This window comes from Tetrao urogallus, assembly GCF_951394365.1.
Source record: "Tetrao urogallus genome assembly, chromosome: 23".
In the NCBI taxonomy this organism is placed as follows: Eukaryota; Metazoa; Chordata; class Aves; order Galliformes; family Phasianidae; genus Tetrao; species Tetrao urogallus.
Window position 1 is genome coordinate 698,540 of NC_136836.1, and position 18,197 is coordinate 716,736.

The following is an 18,197-nucleotide window of genomic DNA, read 5'->3' on the forward strand; positions in this document are numbered from 1 at the left end:
CACCTTTGTTCTTTCTCCACAGCACACCTGGGGGAGTGGAAAGTGCAAAGCTGCCAAGGAATGGTTGGGATGGTGCTTTGGGATGGTGCTTTGGGATGGTGTTTTCCCAGAGCTTTGGAAACCTCTCCCTGCCACCCAGCAGAAGGACTTGGGAATAGTTCACTGCTTTACAGTTCCATGAGTTTCTTTTCTTCAGCCTTGATTTTTACAACAAAGCATCTATTGAAACTGCACGTATCTTGGCACCGGCACAGCTCAGTTCTGGATCTGATGGTCCACAGTTTGCAGATGCATTTGGATGTGGGTGCAGGTCCACGATCCAACCCAGCCCATCCAACGTTTGAGCACACATCCCCACTCACCAGCCTGCTGGATCCGCCACTCCTGGATGTGTTCCGTCATCCTGCAGTGGGAATTTCCCCCTGCCCCAGTGCTGTGTGCTGGCATGTGCCCCCATGAGTGTTCTGGGAGGTCCAGGCACGGCCATAGGATGGGGTTTGTAGGAGACATCCAGTTTCTCCGAGCGCAGAATCTGCACTACAGATATTTGGTGTGCTCGCAGAGCCCAGGGGAGGTGGCTGAGTGCAAACTGAGCCAGGGGTGCTGGAAAAGGAGGCACTGCTCATGGATGTGAGCAGAGGAAGGACGTGGGATGAAGGGATCCCATAGGTCAGCACCAATGAGGTCCCCACCGACTCACGGCGCTTTGTTGACAGTTGCAAGCCTGACCTGCTCTGCTCAGCCCTCCCCATCAGTGCGAGGGGCAAAGGCTCCAGTAAACACCAGAGGAAAGCAAAACGTGCTGATGGAAAATAATGAGAGCGATAAAACCAACACAATGGTGCCGAGATCCTGCCTGGCTCTCGACCAGGTGGAGTTTTGCAAAGAATCAATTTTAGATTAAAAAGGTCAATATAGCATGTCAGGCTGCTTCCCTAGAAGGCGAGGAGATAACTTCATTTGTGAGCGGGTGGGGAAGGGCTGAGCGTTTTGTCCCTTGCTCTGCTTTGCCGCCCTCCATCCGCACCTGCAATCTTTCGTTTTGCTTTTATTTTATTTTATTTTATTTTTGTGGAAAGAAAGAGAAGAGACGACGTGCAAATGACGGAGGAAATATTAGGAGGAAATAAAATCAGGGTCGCATTATTCATTCATGGAGACGGGAGGAAGCTGTGAAGATAAGTGCTTTGATGTACACCAGATGCATTGTTCGTGGAAAGCCATTCTTTTTCAATATTGCTGCCTTTTTCAAATGGAAATGTGGTGCGTGGGGGATGACAGCGTGTGCTCACTGCCCCTCATTAGGGGCACAGCATTCCTGAAGCCCGAGGCCCCATGGGACGGGTGGATGGGTTGCAAGGAGGGTTTGTAGAAATACCGAGAGGCTCTCCAAAGTCTTCTTCAAACTGGATGAATGTATGGGACGTGTTACCCCAAAGGTCAGGTCAGTGGTTGGAGCTGATGATCTTAAAGGATTTTTTCACACCTCGATGAGTCCATGGTATGTTATGCAGTAGGTCAGGTTATTGGTTGGAGTTCATGATCTTGAAGGTCTTTCCCAACCTAGATGATAGGACAAGGTTTTAAAGTGAGACAGGGGAGGTTTAGGTTGGATATGAGGAGGAAGTTTTTCCCCCAGAGGGTGGTGAGGCACTGGAACAGGTTGCCCAAGGAGGCTGTGGATGCCCCATCCCTGCAGGCATTCAAGGCCAGGCTGGATGTGGCTCTGGGCAGCCTGGGCTGCTGGTTGGAGACCTGCACACAGCAGGGGGTTGGAACACTGAGCACTGTGCTCCTTTTCAGCCCAGGCCATTCTGTGATTCTATGACATGATTCTATGACAGTATGGGTTACCCACTGGGTCCAGTTAATGGTTGGAGTGATGATGCTGAAGGTCTTTTCCAGCCCAGATGGATGGGTTACCCAATGCTTGGCTTCTGATGGCTACTCAAGCAGAAGTTCTGCCAGCCGTGCAGCCCAAGAAATTGGATGTCCCCCATGTCCCTTAGCTGTCCCCTGGGAGCATCCCAGGACCACAAGGCATCAGGAAGGTCATCTTACAGCACGGCCTGGCCAAGCTCTGCATCCCCAGGGCATGGGGAGCCAGTTGGGATCACTCTCTTGGCTGCACAAAGTCTTCTTTGTCATCTGTCTGGCCAGCAAAAAAATTTGGGGGGGAAAAAGCACCAAATCTGTGCCAGGAGTAGTGGTGTCCCCCACAGGCACCAGCCAAAGCTTGGGGACATCCCCAGAGGGGACGTGGCAGCCCCAAGAAACTGGCTGCTGAGCTGCAGCCCCGTAAGCATCCTTTAGGATCCTGGGCAGTAATTGATGGCACCAAGCAGCCCGCTGGAACAAGACGGAATGATCGTTTCGGTGTGTTTATTGGCCAACAAATCTTTGAAGGGGATCCATCTGTCTGTGTTACGGTGACAGGGAGAAGATATTTATTCCCATCCATTATGCAAATCAGAGCACAGTAAACACATGCAAATCTCCGTGCTGCTGCCGTGCAGGCACAGGTCCGATGCAATGAAACCCTGTGGGTGGTTGGGGCTCCCACATGCACCCCTTGCTTGGTGCTCCCAGCAGTGTTGATCCAGTGAGGTAGCAGTGGAGCTCCCCCTAAAACACAGCGTAGTGCCTTCAGAGAGGAGTGGGTTTGCACTTTGCACTTTGAATCCCCCCTGCAGGCTGATGGGCAGCTCAGTTTTGGTGGAGCAGCCACGACTCACAAATGCCAGGGCTGAAGTTCTCCTGCATCCATGCTAACGAGCCCCTAATTAACAAGAGGTCAGAGTGGCTGAGCAGCCCTGCAGGTGGAAAGGAAAAGGTGGACCCCACTGCAGCCCAGCACTGTGCGATGGGCAGCTGGGTACCAGCCAGGTACTGGGAGCAGAGGTGCTCCAGTCCCAGGATTAGGGATGCTCCGACCCTGGGAGCAGAGATGTCCCAGCACCGGGACCAAGGATGTCCCAGCCCTGGAAGCAGGGATGCTCCAGCCCTGAGGTTAAGGATGCTCCAGCCCTGGGATCAGAGATGCTGCCTGTGACGGGCAGCCCAAACCTGGGCACCAAGCTCAGGATGCCAGACAGCAGCCTGGAGATGTGCCAGACAGCACCTCCAGCACAGGTGGAGGCAGAGCGGCTGACCTGGACCCCAATCATCCATGCCCTCATTTCACCCATCCCCAAATCCCAGTGACTCAAAGCCCTAAGGAACGCCTGGCACCGAGCACCCTGCACCCACCTGCCCATGCAGGGCGAAGGGAAGAGATGGAGAAAGCCAGCACACAGGGCACCAGCACTTCCCCAGCCTCCTCCAGGAGCACACACACATCTGTTTAACCACTGTGTCCCCAATTTTCACATAATTAGCCGTCAGCCTGCCAGTCAACGTCAGCTCCTGCAGATCACCATTAATGGATCGCTGTTCAGCCAGCTGTTATTGAATCGATATAGAAATTAAAATGCATTCTTCCCATTCTTTCTCAGCTGTCATCTTATCTCAGTGTCTAGCTAAAAGCACGGCAGATTACAGAATCCATCATCATTTAGCCTTTGTAGCTTGCAAAATTCATAATTAACAAAAAAATTCTATTCAGTTTCTCATGTAATTTAATTAGTTTTCTATTAAATAGAGACTAAATATCATCTAATCCCCCAACAGAGCAAATAATTGTTTTCTATTCTTTTAGAAACTATCGCTACCAAAATTCATTAGGAGCAGCAATGGGAAAAGGTGTGGAAGGGGTTGGAGGAGGGATGGGGCAGCAAACAGGGCGGGGGGTGGGGGGGACGACAGAGCAGGGCTGGGCTGCCCACACTGTGCCCTGCAGGATCCCAGCCTGTGCCCCAGCCCCCATCCAGGGGCTCTGTGCTCCAAAAGGTGGCATGGCATAAGGACCAGAGTGGGGACCAGAGCCACGCAGTGCTGTGGGGCTCGCAGCCGTTGATCTGGATCATGGGACAGATTTAATTTATAGAGGAAATCTCTCAAGCAAAGACGTCCCTTGGAGGAATAAACCTGTTTAAGAAAACAATTTTCTCCGTGCTCGGATTATGCCTTTAATGGCTTGCTGCTGTGCGCCCTGGAGCTCACACTGCTCCAGTGAAAACGTCTGCAAGTGTTGGTATGCAGGCATGTGTGCGTACACGCATGTGCGCGTGTACATATATGTGTGTGCATGTGTGTACACGCAGTGCGTGCACGGATGCGTGCATGCTGCACATCAAGGGCTCAGCTTGGCAGCAAGCCCCCTGCACAAAGGATTTCCTATGGCTGTACCCCAGGGCCAGCACTGAGCCTGGGGGGCTGAACCCCTGTGGTGGCAGCGTGGAGCTGTGGCTGTGCTCCTGCTGCAGGAATTTGGCTCTGCAGAGCATGAAACTCAGCTCCCAGTGCCCCCCCGGGAGCTGTTAACTGCCGGGATCTGTGTTCGCTCACCACCCTTCCAACCCCCTGAGCAAATTAGATTAAATCCACAAATTGCAAGGACGGGGCCGGTCACAGCTCACTGAGCACGTGTCCCATTACCAGCAGGTGGGTGCTGCTCCTAAATCAGCTTCCAGCTCTCTCCAGGGATGCAGGAGAGAAGAAAGCTCACTGCTGCAGTCAGTGTGCTCGTGTTGGGGTGGCACTGCTGGGCTCTCTTGGTCTATTTAGGGAGGAGATGCCCTGAAAGCAATCCGGCCCCACAGCAGGGCTTGCTCTCCTTGGGGTGGGGGGATTAGTGTTAATCCAGATCATTCTCCTGATCTGGGTTACAGCTGCATGGATGCCAGCACTGATGCACTGAGCTGCTGAGCATCTCATAGTCACAGCCACCAGGTGGGACTGGGCATCCCAGGGTGCTGCCAGACCCCAGAGTGCAGCATCACAGCCCACCTGCAAGGCACACCAGGCACGCTCACACCTCTGCTTTTTTCCTCATTTCCTTTTCCTTTGTGCAGGAAAAGCCAGAGCCTTGGCTGCATCCTTCATTCACACCAAGGTGGGTTTAAGGCTGGCCATTCCCAGGTGACTGGGGGATGCAGGAGGACGCCTCTCTACAGCTTCACCTCAGGCTCCTCCTTTGCTAACTAAGGAAAGAAAGCACCCTTTTTTCCTCCTTTAAACAAACACAAGTCAGGAAATCGAGCAGTTACTATCTTGTCACCACCAGCCAGACCCTCAGTCTCTTCCCTCAGACATTTGGGCATACATTCAGATGAAACAAACCCTCAAGGATTATAATAGGGCCCACAAAGCACCACGTGCATGTGCCTGTCTGCTCCTGGCCAGGCAGCCCCATCCCAGGGCACAGGAGCTGGCCTGAGATCTGGCACTCCCAGCCAGGCCCCCTGCTCTCATTCACATGCATTCCAGGCCGTGTTATTTAACACTCCGCAGAATTAAAAATAAATCTTCCCCCTGCCTCCAGCTCTCTCTGCTTGGCTCTTCAGCTGGAGGGTGATTTGTTTGCATTCGATGCATCCATTCACCACCATCTGGTGACAGGTCCTCCCCCGTCTGCACCATCCTCCTCCTCACCCCACCTGTCAGCCCCAACCTCAGCGGGGTCCCGGTGCAGGGCAGGCTGCAGGCTGGGCAGCAGCAGCTTTGCCAACGCGGCGTCCTGGTGAGCAGCAGTGCCACAGGTGCAGCTCCTCTGTGTTGGTACGGACTGATGGCACCTGCTGCTCCTGCTGGGCGTCGCAAGGAGCTGATCCTCACTGGATTTGAAGCTGGGGCTCTACTCAGTGCAGAACTGGTGCTCGAATCCGTCAGCCCAGCTGCGGGGCTGGGCAGTGAATGAAGCAGGCACAGATTTCCTGCATCCCTAAAACAAGGACACAGCACCAGGACAGGAACCATTCCAGGTGACAGTGACAAAGCAGTGTCACCCCACGTCCGCTCTGCCTCCTCGGGAAGGGCAGCCACACTTCTCACCCTCCTTTAAAGCTTCTCCATCCTTTCCAGCCTCAAGTGCACTATCCTCCAGCTTTTCCCTTCTCTCCACAGTAAGAACAGGGACAAGAAATGCAGTCAGAGGAACTTCTTCCCATTGTACTGTGTGAACTGCAATAATTTTCCACCTCTTAAATACCTCCTTATGGCTGCAGCAGAATCCTCCTGATCAAACACACCACGACTGCACAGAACAGTCCTGGAGTGGGAGGATCACAGGTTCATCATCCCACCCAACGTGCAGCCCTCCTCCAGGACAGGACAGGGAACCAGCGAGAGGTGAGCAACACCTGACACAATCTGAGCTATGGCAGCAAAGGGGGAAAAAGAGGGGAAAAACTGGGCAAGAAACTGGGGTGGACACGTTCAGAACAGAAACCTGTGGGGCACAGACCTGACCATGGAATGGTGGGGATAAGCCAGCAGGGAAGGAGCTTAAATTGCTGGAAGGGAAATTGTTTTCTCCTATCCCAAATCTTGATGGTAGATAAGCAACGTGCACCCAACCTGCCTGACAACCTGCCACATCCCAGCCAGCCTGCGATGCAACAGGGGATGTGCAACCAACCCAGCTCCTGCTCTGCTGAGTCCTGAACTCATTCCTTTTACATTTATTTATAGCAGAAGGCTGACTCTACTCAAAACAAGAAAATAGAATTCAGCAGTAGTCTGACAATTATTTCCAGTGTGGTCATTTTTATTGCCATGAATAAAAAATAAAGCTGCTCTTCTGAAGTTCAAGTATACGTTTTCCCTGGGTTATATACGAGTGAGGGCTTTGATTTAGTATTGTACAGTAGAAAAGTAAAGCAGAACAATAAATTCCATCCACACAGTTCTTGTAAAAAGGTGTCTATTTCAGTTTGACCATATAAAAACAACCAAGAGAAACCGGACAGGGAATATACAAGCCACAAATGGAATTTAAACAAATTACACAAATTTCAAGTGATCTGGGTAAGGGTTTAGCAGCCCGCTGTACAGCCAAATTCAAAACCAATTCAATTCTAAGTTTTCCTTCTTCCCCAAAAGGGGAAAAAGCCCAGGCTGCACAGCAGGGCCATGCAGACACTGCAGCCTGTGATGTCTCATCAAGCTGCTTCAGTGTTTTCCCATTACCACGAGTGTGAGGGGGCTGGCACCAGCAAAAGTCAATCCTATTTCTGTAAACCAGAGACTTCAAGGGCACAAATCACAGCATCTTCTCAGCTTCACTGGATCTCCCCCATATACAACCTCTTGTCACTGGATGCAGAGAGTACTGCAGGAGAGAGGAACACAAAAATCAGTTTGAAACCTCTGCTGATGACACACCGTGGATTTAGCTGCTGGCTGTAAGTTATCTCTAAAGCCGGATCTCATCTGCTCCCCAAAAACGCTTCATGGGATTACCACTGACATTTCAGCACACGCAGCACAGCAGCAAGCACGTAGAGCTCTGGCTGCCATTCCCCTGCCCCAAGACAGACATAAAGGCATGCTGCCTGTAATGTCTGAGCATTAAAACACTAAAGAGAGACACATAAACACGCTGGTAATGCTCTCAAATATCCTGCAATGTTATTTTGCTTGCAAGGAGCATTCAGACTGTGAACAGGCACGGCCACTGGGACCGCGTGCCACTAGAGGGCAGAGGCTGGCTGGAAAAGCCTGGCCACGCTGCTGTCAGAACAGAAGCAGAACGCAGCTGCGCTCAGCCAGAACAGCCCTGATGCAGAGGGGCTAAAAGGCTGCTGAGTGCATGGAAAGCACAAGTGTTAAGGGTGACGACGACTCCATCAGAGCTCTGTTCTTGACCTGGCAGCTATTTCATTCAAGTCTGTGAGATGTGTGTGGGGGGGGTTGGCACGAAGCTTGCAGACCAACGTCTGTCGCCTGGCTCGGCGTTGCCCCCCATGCAGATGCAGAACGGGAGATGGGTGGAGTGAGCTACAGGATCAGCGTTCCCAGACGTTAACAGGAATCAGCTGCAGGGCTCGCGTGCCACGACTGGGTAGGTTTTTAATTTTTACTTTCAGACGAGTGATTGATGCTCAAAGAGAAGCTCAGCAGAACACAATTACGAACAACCCGCTCCAAAGCGGAAAGATGGCTCTGCTCTTCCAGCACAGTCTCTGATCTGAAGACAGAGCAATGAATAACCAAGGAACAAACCCATAATTCACTGCCCCGAATCTCCACCCCCAGGCTGCTGCACACTGTCATGCTCAGCACCACTGAGCTCTCAGCTTCCCTCCGGGGTTGCCTCGTGTCAGTTTTTGGCTGAAGCAGTGTGATGACCTGGCTGATGGTGTGAGTGTTTCCATAGAAACAAACAGTGCCCCGTGGTCCTCCTAGGGCCACAAACAGTGCTAAGAAACTGACACCAAGTCTGGTCTCAGCCATGGCATTGTGGCTGTACTGAGAAAGCCACCAGCTGCATTTTCTCACCCACCACTGATATGCAGTGCCACACCTTTGCCCTGGAGCAGAACTTCTGGGATGATGACTGAAATCTCTGCTCAAAGAGCCTCGTTTGTCCCCTGTAGCTTCTGGGAAAGGCAGAGGCCCTGTGCTGGGGACATGCCTCTAGGCTTCTCTAACTGTTATCATGTGGTCAGCAAATACATGGTTATACCAAACCCAAGTATCAAAAATCTTTTCCCGTGGCCTCTGGGCAGAAGCAGTAGCTCACAGCCACCTGCAGCTCATGGCCAGACCTCCACAGCACTGCTGGTCACCAGGCCCATAAGCAGAGCCCCGCTGCTCAGCCCAGGGCTTGGCTCCAGGCTGCAGTGGACTTCTTTCCCCCGGTTCAATACTTGGGGTCAGGGCCACCAACACTATTTGTGCTGTTTTATGGAAGACCAGCATCCAGCCGGCTCTGAATCTGTTTCCCCAGCTGACTTGATCTGGGGAGGACTTACTGATAGGTTCCTCTGGATGGAAAGCCAGTTCGTTCACCGACCCCGCGTGGCCTGGCAGCTTGTACAGAATCCTCCTGGATGTGGTGTCCCACACATAGACAAACCTACAAGACAGTCATTATGAGAGCAAGCATTTGTAAAGGGAGAGTAGGTGCCTCCCACACCAACGGCTGCTTCCTGCAACGGTTCACCACCCAGGCTGTAATAACCACAGCTGTTAGCATGGATAAACAAGGAGCCTTCAGGAGCAAAACGCTGCACTGCTGAATTAAAAGGAGCAAAGGTCTGAGCAGGTAGGAGCTGACGTGCCAGCTCTGCGTTAAAAGCCTCTCTGCTGTCTCAGCACTGCAGCACTGAGATTGATGAGGCCACGGAGACCCCCAGCACAACAGCAACACAGTGGGCTCAGAGACACATGGAGCATCAGAACGACTCTTCCTCTTGCAAACACCTCCCTGCAAGCACCATAAGGACTCTCAGTTCAGGCTGGCAGGCAAGCAGTGAGGAGGAGTCTGGGTGCTCCCCCCCAGTCCCTGCCATAGCACAACCCCTCCCAGTCAACAACCTTTATATATGGATTTCTTCCTGCGACGCCACTGAAGTCATCATTCACTTGGCAGCATTTATTAGGGGCCGATCAGATTGCATGCAGCCCTTGGATTAATCTCCTGCGGGTCGCCATGCTGCACTGCTGCAGGTCCTGCCCGCCTGCCTCACCTTGGCTGAAGGACAGCACCGACAGCACTGCAAGTGCAGCGGGTCAGAAATAAACTGCTGGCACCAGGCAGCATTCAGACTATCCTTACAGTCTCCAAATGGGAGAGAAAAGGCGCCTCTGTGCTGCAGAACACAGCCTGCCCTACCACGTTCCTGCTGTCCGTCACTATGCCCGTCCACAAAGCGATGCCCAGACCTCGGATATGGAGACCACAGCCAGGCAAAACGATGCTGCATTCCACCTGCTCGGCCCCCCTCCCAATCTTAACCTGGAATGTCATTTGTTACAGGTTCTCAGCTCTTCAGAAAAAAAATCAGTGGCTTGGGAAAGCCGCCAGTTCTGCATTACGCTCCTCCTGCCTTCTCGTTTTGCTCCTTAGATAAGTGAGTGGCATCTGAAATAAAATCTGTCAGGGGGCAGAAGAGGAAAATGGCAGAGCAGTAATTGGTGGAGTTCAGTGTGGAGAGCAGCTCTGCCACACACGTGCTTCAGAGACATCAGCGTGGCTGCTCACAGGGGATGCTGCAGAGGGTGAGGGCAACGAGGGACAGCAGGCAAGAGGAGAACACATGTAAAAGTGACCTGCAGCCACGTTCCTCCAAAGGAAGGCTGCTGCAAATGCCACTGTGATCAGTACATCCCAGCTGCGTGAGCTGAAACGTGCTCAGGACCAACGGCCCTTGTACATCCCTGCACACAACCCAGGCTCTGAATCCAAAGCGGGGCCACTCCAGGCTTATGCAGTGCCTCCAGCACCAAGTGCCACCACCAGCTGCTCTTTCCCTTTGACAATGCTTTGCACACCTCATGAAGACCAATGGTTGGTTTTACATCAGGCCTCTAATTGCAAAAACCATCTCTTAGTTGAAACAGAAAAACTTCTGTTTCTTGGTTGAAACAGCAATTAACTTCTTTTCTGCCCCAAAAAGCACTGAATCTTTTATGATCCTTGCTGGCTAAGCAGAGAGGACACTGGATGCCAACAGAGACTTTTTCAGAGGCATTCTTTATGTTATTTTCTTAAAGGATGTGAAAAGGAAAAAAAAAAAAAATGGAGCATCCCACTTGAGTCATGAATATCATTTAAAGCAGCATTTCTTCAAGCACAGCTATTGCTATTATCCAGCAGGCAAGAATCATATCAGGCACTTTCACTACAGAATTCTGCTGCAATGTTTTTTCTTTGGTATGGCAAAGCAGGAAAGCATTAAGCAGCTGATTTTACAATAACCCTTCTGAAAGGCTCACAGTGAAAAAAAAAAGTCAGATAATTGTCACACATACTCCACATAATGCAGAGCAATACAGCAACCAGTGGGGAATTATCTTTTATGCAGACAAATGGAAATTTTTAATCTTGCTTTGCTTTCCCAGCAGATGCTCCTTCTCAAAAAAATAATTACAAAACAAAACCAAAAAAGCTTAAAAACTCAGAGATAGCAGGAAGATCTGAGTGGCCTCATCCAACACCTGGCTGTGTGCTCCTCATCACGAATTTCACAGCAAAGTTGCTCTCAAACCACACAGCTACATCAGCATCTGCAGAACTAACCTCGTGGCCTAATATTTCCAGCCCCACTTCACCGTGTCAGGCTGCCCACATTGGGACTGGCCACAGAGGCACAGCTATTCCTAACCACGTGCTCTGCTGCTGCAGCCCAGTGGGACTGGAAAGAAGGGTCACGTCTCAGCTGTGACAGCTGGCCCCACTGTATCTGCTCTGTAAGAGCTAAAGCTCTCCCTGTCGTCTATCAGAAACTCATTAATTTGCTGATTACTGCTGTTCCATGCCTTGGACTCTGGCCTGCAGGAATTCTTGTCTCCATGTCACTGAGAGCGGCCCTGGATCTGCTCCAGCACGTTGGTATTCTTCATGGCAACCTTCAGTGCCTGGCAGGGACCTGCTGCCCTCCTCCCCCTGCCCACTTGACCCTTTGGTTACCCCAGTCTGCAGAATCTCTCATTTAAACACGTCAGGCACGTGCTAATTTAGCGACAACTTAATTTCTTCACATCTGTTAATTAAAGTAAGGATCACAAACGATCCTCGGAACAGCACTGGTGCTACCTGGTAGCTCTGATACTCGTGGTCATTATCAGCACCAATCCAGCACTCTGCAGCAATCTGCCAGAATCTCTGCCTTTAGAAAAGTCTCACAAGAGTCTGCTGCTACGACTGCAAGAGACCTCATGTGCTGCTCCTGTCATCTGCTTGTCCATCCGTTGGACGCAGTGACTGAACACAGGCAGAAACGGAGCTCTCTAGAAGGTTTCTGACAACAGCAATAAGGATTTTACAACCATACAGTGCTTCTCCACTGATGCAATCTGAACACATTGTTGCTATCACTGCTGCAGACAATGCTCACAGATTACCACAGGGGGTTGTCTGGGTCTTCACACCTCCATGCACAACTCTGGCTCTTCATATTAATTTTAGAGATGATCCAGCTCGTTTCAGGAGTGATTGCAAACGTAGTTTGGGATTGAAAGTAACAGAGAAACACGGTGATAACTCACCTGTCAGCAGATCCCCCTGCTATCTTACTCCCATCTGGAGACCAGGAGCACCTCAAAAGATTCTAAAACAACAATAAAAAAAATAGGCACAGTTCGATTTCCAAAGAAGATTCAGCTTTTCCCTTCCACTTCAAGTAAAATTGCCACGAGACTTTAAATATCACGAGCACTACTTTAATGATCCCTCTTCAAAAGATTAGAAAGTAATGACAGGTTTTATTTTATTGCTGGAAACATCCATCGCCTTGCTATTTTACACAATGTAGATAGTAAGTGTAGAAAATACTTAATTTACAGCTAATTACAGCAAACTGAGCAAAGAAATTTTGTTACTACAGCTTTAATTGGAATCTCACTTTGCATTAATCTTCCTTTGAGTCCTTATTAAAGCCTCACTGGTTTAAACTTGAACTTAAAAAACAATTTACAGAGAAGTTAACAGACGGCTGCAGCATTGCATGAACACCAGTGTTTCAGCCTGCAATACACTCACCTTTTCAAAATTATGCACGTTCCCCTGGAAAATCTTCACACATCTCTCTTTTGGGGCAAACGGTCGCACGTCCCAGATGCGAACTGCAAGAGAGCAGCCAGCAATCAGCTGGAGATAGCAAGGCAGGGGGCAGGATCAGCTGCAGACGACCAAAGGTCTGGTCACATTCCTTGTTCTTTTCATGCTCGTGTTTCCTCAGAAGCTAAAGGAAACCAACTAAACCAACAGCTTTCCCGCTGCAGGAAGCTGCGATATGAAAGGACAAATGCAGCAATTTGTAATTCCTAAGACCATTGCCAACAGGAGGAGAAAAATCCAAAACAACTATTACACAGACGAGCCACTGTCTCCTTACATGAGCATCTGCTTTATTCTAACACACTTCATGATCACACTTCCAATCAGATCAGCTTCGCTGAGCACCCATACGTGGGAGATGGAAACAGCACAGTCATTCCCTGCTGCAGGGAAGCAGCCGAACCACTGACAAAAGCCAGACCAAGATTATGTTCAACTGCCTGTGCAAATAACTTGTGCCACAGCCTGTGTGCTCATCACTCTTTGGGAGACGTAACAAACCTTTCTTCTGCTCCCTCTCTGCAACTGTCACGGTTCTAACAAAGAGAACTGAAGTTTTCTCTGCACACCCAGCCTGTGTTCTGCCCATCTTTTCACCTGGTTCTCCCTTTTTAGCACACTGACCAATTTCAGATGTTCCTTTCCAAGATGCCACACACAGCTCTTCAAAAGCAGGGGCTGACAGCTGTCTGCACAGCTGTGCTGTCACATTTGGTAGGATGTACCTGTGTTATCCATTGCGTTAGAGAGCAGGTAGGAGCCTTCTGAACTCAGGCTGAGGCCTGTCACTGAGTCTGCATGCCCCCTCATGGTGTACGTCAGCTTGTTCTGGCGAAGGTCCCACACCTTTCAGACACAGACACAAGATTGTGGCTTAGAAAGGGCAGAAAAGACTCTCAGCAACGCTCTTTCCAAACCATTTCATGCAGTTACTGATCAGCCATCTGATGAAATCAGTTTTCAGTTTCAGTTGGGTGAGGTCTGAATGGCTGAAGTATAAGGCTATAATGTTATGTATTGTCCTCTAAAGGGCAATTTTTTTTCTCTATTTCTTACCTAACACGTCCAACCACAACAGCAGAAAACAATGAAATTTCAGCAGCTTATGTATGCAGAATTCCCTTTCAATCTGGCCTAGCTCCCTCAGTTCCCGAATTCCACTGACCCATGGCACAGAGAAGCAGCTGTTCAACCTCACACTGCTTTTTCTCTAAGAGTTACTGCCATTCAGAGGGCAATCAGAACAGATACCATTTCAGTGCTACACTTAGTGGTGGCCCTCTGACAAGAATGTGCTCCGCATGCCTAGGTAAGACTGGAGACTGAGGCTAAAGAGACAGTAAGACTGACTGAACTGTGAAGCTATCAGGAGAATCTCAGCTACAAAATGAATGAAACACTGAGAGTGCTCTTAAATAAGAACTTTCCTCAGTAGCAGGTGACAAGTTATCGAAGCAGAGGTCAGAGAATGTGGATGTGTCACCAATTTTTCTTTAGCCTACCTCATATACGGCTCTAGTGCCTCTGTGAGGAGCACCAGCTGCCAGCGTGCATACCATATCAGTGGCAGTGTGTGACAGCAGCACTGGGACGTGTGGCCAGTCACATGGCAGACAGCCCTGGGACAACTACCTCAGCTTGTTGGCCTCAGATCAAGAGAGAGGTTGGACACTGTGGATCAGTGCAGTTCTTGTGACAGTAAAATTAACCAATAGTCTTCCACATTTGTTCTTGACCAATGGGGCATTTTGCATGCTGCTAAGTAAATATTGATGGGATGGAAAAGGTGAGCATGGTTGGAAAGACACACGAGGACACAAGCGTCATACCTTAATATCGTTGTCAATGCCCCCAGATATGATCTGATCACTGGTGTCATTGAAAGTTACAGCCAAGACCTGGTAGGTGTTCTGAAATGTCTGGACAGCAGCTTTTTTTCTGATATCCCACAGCTGAAAAGACATTGTGGTGGTAAAACTTACATGTAGGGAGTTGCACACGTGCTTTCATAGAACCATAGAATGGCCTGGGCTGCAAAGGAGCACAGTGCTCATCCAGTTCCAACCCCCTGCTGTGTGCAGGTCGCCAACCAGCAGCCCAGGCTGCCCAGAGCCACATCCAGCCTGGCCTGGAATGCCTGCAGGGATGGGGCATCCACAGCCTCCTTGGGCAACCTGTTCCAGTGCCTCACCACCCTCTGGGGAAAAATCTCTCTTCTCGCAAAAGTCTCTTTTGCAGACTCAGACCACTCTACTAAAATCCACTCTTTCACACCTCAAAGGATTTTTACAAAAACCACAGTAAAAGTCTGCTGCTGCTAAAACACAGGAATTCCCCAGTCTTAAGGAAAAATAGGAGGGAAAAAGGCAGTTGAATAAAAGATTTCAGTAACTGCTTGCCTTCCACTTGTTTGATTAACATTGTTCAACAGAAGAAGTGCAACTGAGTGGATTAATTTTTTTAACCTCCATCTAAAAACTTACAGGAGGATTGACTGAATTTCTTTTCTGGAATCAAAATTTGTTGATAAAAATCTATGAGAGTTACTAAAAGGTGAATTCCCCCAATTTAAATGGAAAGGAACATGTTATGTTCTTGGAGATCCTATCTTATTTTCACTGTAGACAGCCTCCACATACTGACCTTCACCGTCCCATCATCACTGCCCGTACAGACGAGTTGAGGCCCTCGCCTTGCTGGGTAGCAGGAGTTCACAAACGAGGTGTGGCCCTTTAGCCTCTTCACTCTCTCTCCAGTCTCACTGTCCCACACAGCCACAGTCTTGTCTGTAGATGCTGAGAAGAGCATGCTGTGGAGAAGAACCACTGTGAGACTCTCAATGTCAGAAGCATTTCTCCAACCCACTTTCTTACTCTACAGACGTGAGGCCGCAGCTTGAAATATTAAGTGGGAGCCACTGAATCAGACACTCATTTTGGTTGAAAAGATCATGTCCTGTTACCTGAAAAAGTGAGACTGACATCCTTCTTGCTACAGCCATCTTTCTTGCTACAGCTGCTGAGGGAAACTGAGTTGTTTCGTTTGGAGGAAAAGGGGCTGCTCTCTACAACTGTCCAGATCCTTTCCCACAGGACACCCCTCCAGCCACTCTCCCTGAGCCTCTACCACTGCATTGTTGTGACCCAAGTGCAGCATTCAGCTTTGTTGAATGTCATGTGACTGGACTCAGACCATCAACTCAGCCTACCCAGATCCATCTGCAACACTGCAGCCCAACATGGTGTCACCTGCTAGTTTCCTGACGGTGTACTCAAACTCTCCATCAGGATCTAATGAAGATCTGATAAAAACATTAAATGAAATTGGCCCCAGTACTATTAAGAACTATGCCTAAAGGTGCAAAGACTAATGTCTGCCGACTGACAGTAGAACAAGTACACTAGAGGTGCTTTCACCAAACCCCACTTCTATTTAAAATTATAGATAGGATTTCTGACTCCTCAGACACGGTCTGTGATGGAACTGGGGCTGTTTGGTCTGGGGAGAAGGAGGCTGAGGGCAGACCTTATTGCTCTCTTCCAATACCTGAAAGGTGACAACAGCAGAGCAGGGTTGGTCTCTTCTCACTGGTGACAGGACGAGGGGGAATGGCCTCAAGTTGTGCCAGGGTAAGTTTAGGTTGGATATCAGGAAAAACCTTTACAGAAAGGGTTGTTAAGCACTGCAATGGGCTGCCCAGGGAGGTGGCTGAGTCACCATCCCTGGGTGTGTTTAAAAACCATTTGGATGTGGTGCTCAGGGACATGATTTAGTGGAGGGTTGTTATTTAGGGTAGCATGGTTAGGTTGTGGTTGGACTCAACGATCTTTAAGGTCTTTTCCAACCTGAGTGATTCTATGATTCTTTGGGAAGAGAAAAAGGAAAGTCTAGCAACCTCCTGGTTCAGATGCAATGGTGGAAGAACCTTCTGAAATAAAAAAACACATACGTGCTCTCTTTCCCACCCCAAGCAATTAGCGTTTCCCACATCATCAGCATGAGCACTCAGATTTCTGAAGACTGAAACCAAAGGCATTCATAAGTCACAAGTGGCTCCAGAGTCAATGCTCAGCCTCGAGCAAACACCACTCCTGATGTGGAAAAGTGTCACAAGGGCTGCTGGCTGAGCTGGAGCAATGACGAGGTGCTGTGCAGGGCTCTGTCCAGCAGAAAACATCACCCCTTCGAAACAGTGGGGATTGGGCAGAAATCTACCAGTGTGCTCCTTACCTGCCATCCGTGTTATAGTGCAGCTCCATCACCGCCCCGCTGTGTCCTTTCAGAGTGGCATAGTTATCACAATCCCCATAGACATTCCATAGCACTAGAGAAACAGGAGAGAGGAAAGCGAACAGCGTATGAAAATACATCTAATTCAGATTGAGAAATCTGCAGCCTGGAAAAGAGAAGACTCTAGGGAGATGTGAGAGCAGCCTTTCCATATCTAAAGGGAGGCTATGAGAAAGAAGGGGCTGATGCGTTAGCAGGATTTCTTGTATAGGACAATGGAAAGTGGGAGATTTTGTTAAGTACAAATTATTTTTACACCAAGAGTAGTGAAGCCCGGCCCCACTACTCACGGATCAGCCTGTCAAAGCCGGCAGACGCCAGGGTGTTGCCGTTGGGGTGGAACTTGCAGCAGTACACCTCTCCCTCGTGCCCCGACAGCAACATGATGGGCGCCTGCAGCGAGGAGCAGCGCGGGGGGCCCTGCGGGAGGACACGGGGAGAGAAGTGAGGGGCAGCCGGAGCAGAGGGCACAAGGAAAAAGTCCTCTCCATTCCCGCCCCCCTCAGAGCCCCTACCGATTGTAGCAGAGCACCGGCTGGGGGCTGCCCGCCACCCCCTCCACCCCCTCCGCCCCCTCCGCCAGCAGCCGGTGGATCATGACGGGGCCGCTTGGCCGCCGAGGGCACGAGAGGGAGATCGGGACCCGGCGTAGGGCCGGGGGCAGCGCCAGGAGCTGGGCCGGGGCCGGGACCGGGAGCTAGGCTGGGGCCAGGGCCTGGGCCGGGGCCGCCCGGGGCCTTTCGCTTCTGCTGCTCGATCATCGCCACGGGCCGCGCGCGCCCGCCCGGCTCCCCATTGGCCAGCAGCACGGCCTTCTGCCGCGTTGATTGGAGGAGCTTTCCCGGATGTCCCGCCTTCCTCCCGCCTTCCTTCCGTCGCGTAGAGAAGACGTAAGGACTCCGCTTGAAAGCTACGCGCGCTCCTTGCACGGATTGGCCGCGCTGACGCCGGAGAGGTCAAGGGGAGGGCGCAAGATAACATCGATCACTTCGATTGGCTGATTCTTGGCTCCCGCCAGTATTGCCCGCGGCGATTGGTGAGCTGAGGGGCGCTTCGGGTGAGGGCGGTGCGGAGGTGGCTCAATGTTGGCAGCGAGCGAGATGTGACTTTGTAGTGGGTTTGTCTGAGGATTTGGTCACGGGAAGCGTTCTTTTTTAATTAACGTTCTGTACTTAAGGCAGCTCTAGTGTCGGTGCGGTAGCTGGAGCCGGCAGGGAGGCGGCCGCGGATGCCGCGGGCGGCG

The 18,197-nt window shown here is 50.6% G+C and overlaps 1 protein-coding gene across 1 annotated transcript; it reads right to left on the minus strand.

Moving 5' to 3' along the window:
• Positions 1 to 7,160: 7,160 nt before the first annotated feature.
• SNRNP40 (small nuclear ribonucleoprotein U5 subunit 40) lies at positions 7,161 to 17,715 on the minus strand (the record flags this gene model as incomplete). Its single annotated transcript, XM_079546228.1, has 10 exons — positions 7,161 to 7,210; positions 8,856 to 8,959; positions 12,094 to 12,155; positions 12,587 to 12,669; positions 13,390 to 13,510; positions 14,494 to 14,616; positions 15,308 to 15,473; positions 16,895 to 16,988; positions 17,245 to 17,374; positions 17,470 to 17,715. The coding sequence occupies 10 exons, from the start codon at positions 17,713 to 17,715 to the stop codon at positions 7,161 to 7,163; spliced, it is 1,179 nt and encodes a 392-aa protein (XP_079402354.1).
• Positions 17,716 to 18,197: the final 482 nt, after the last annotated feature.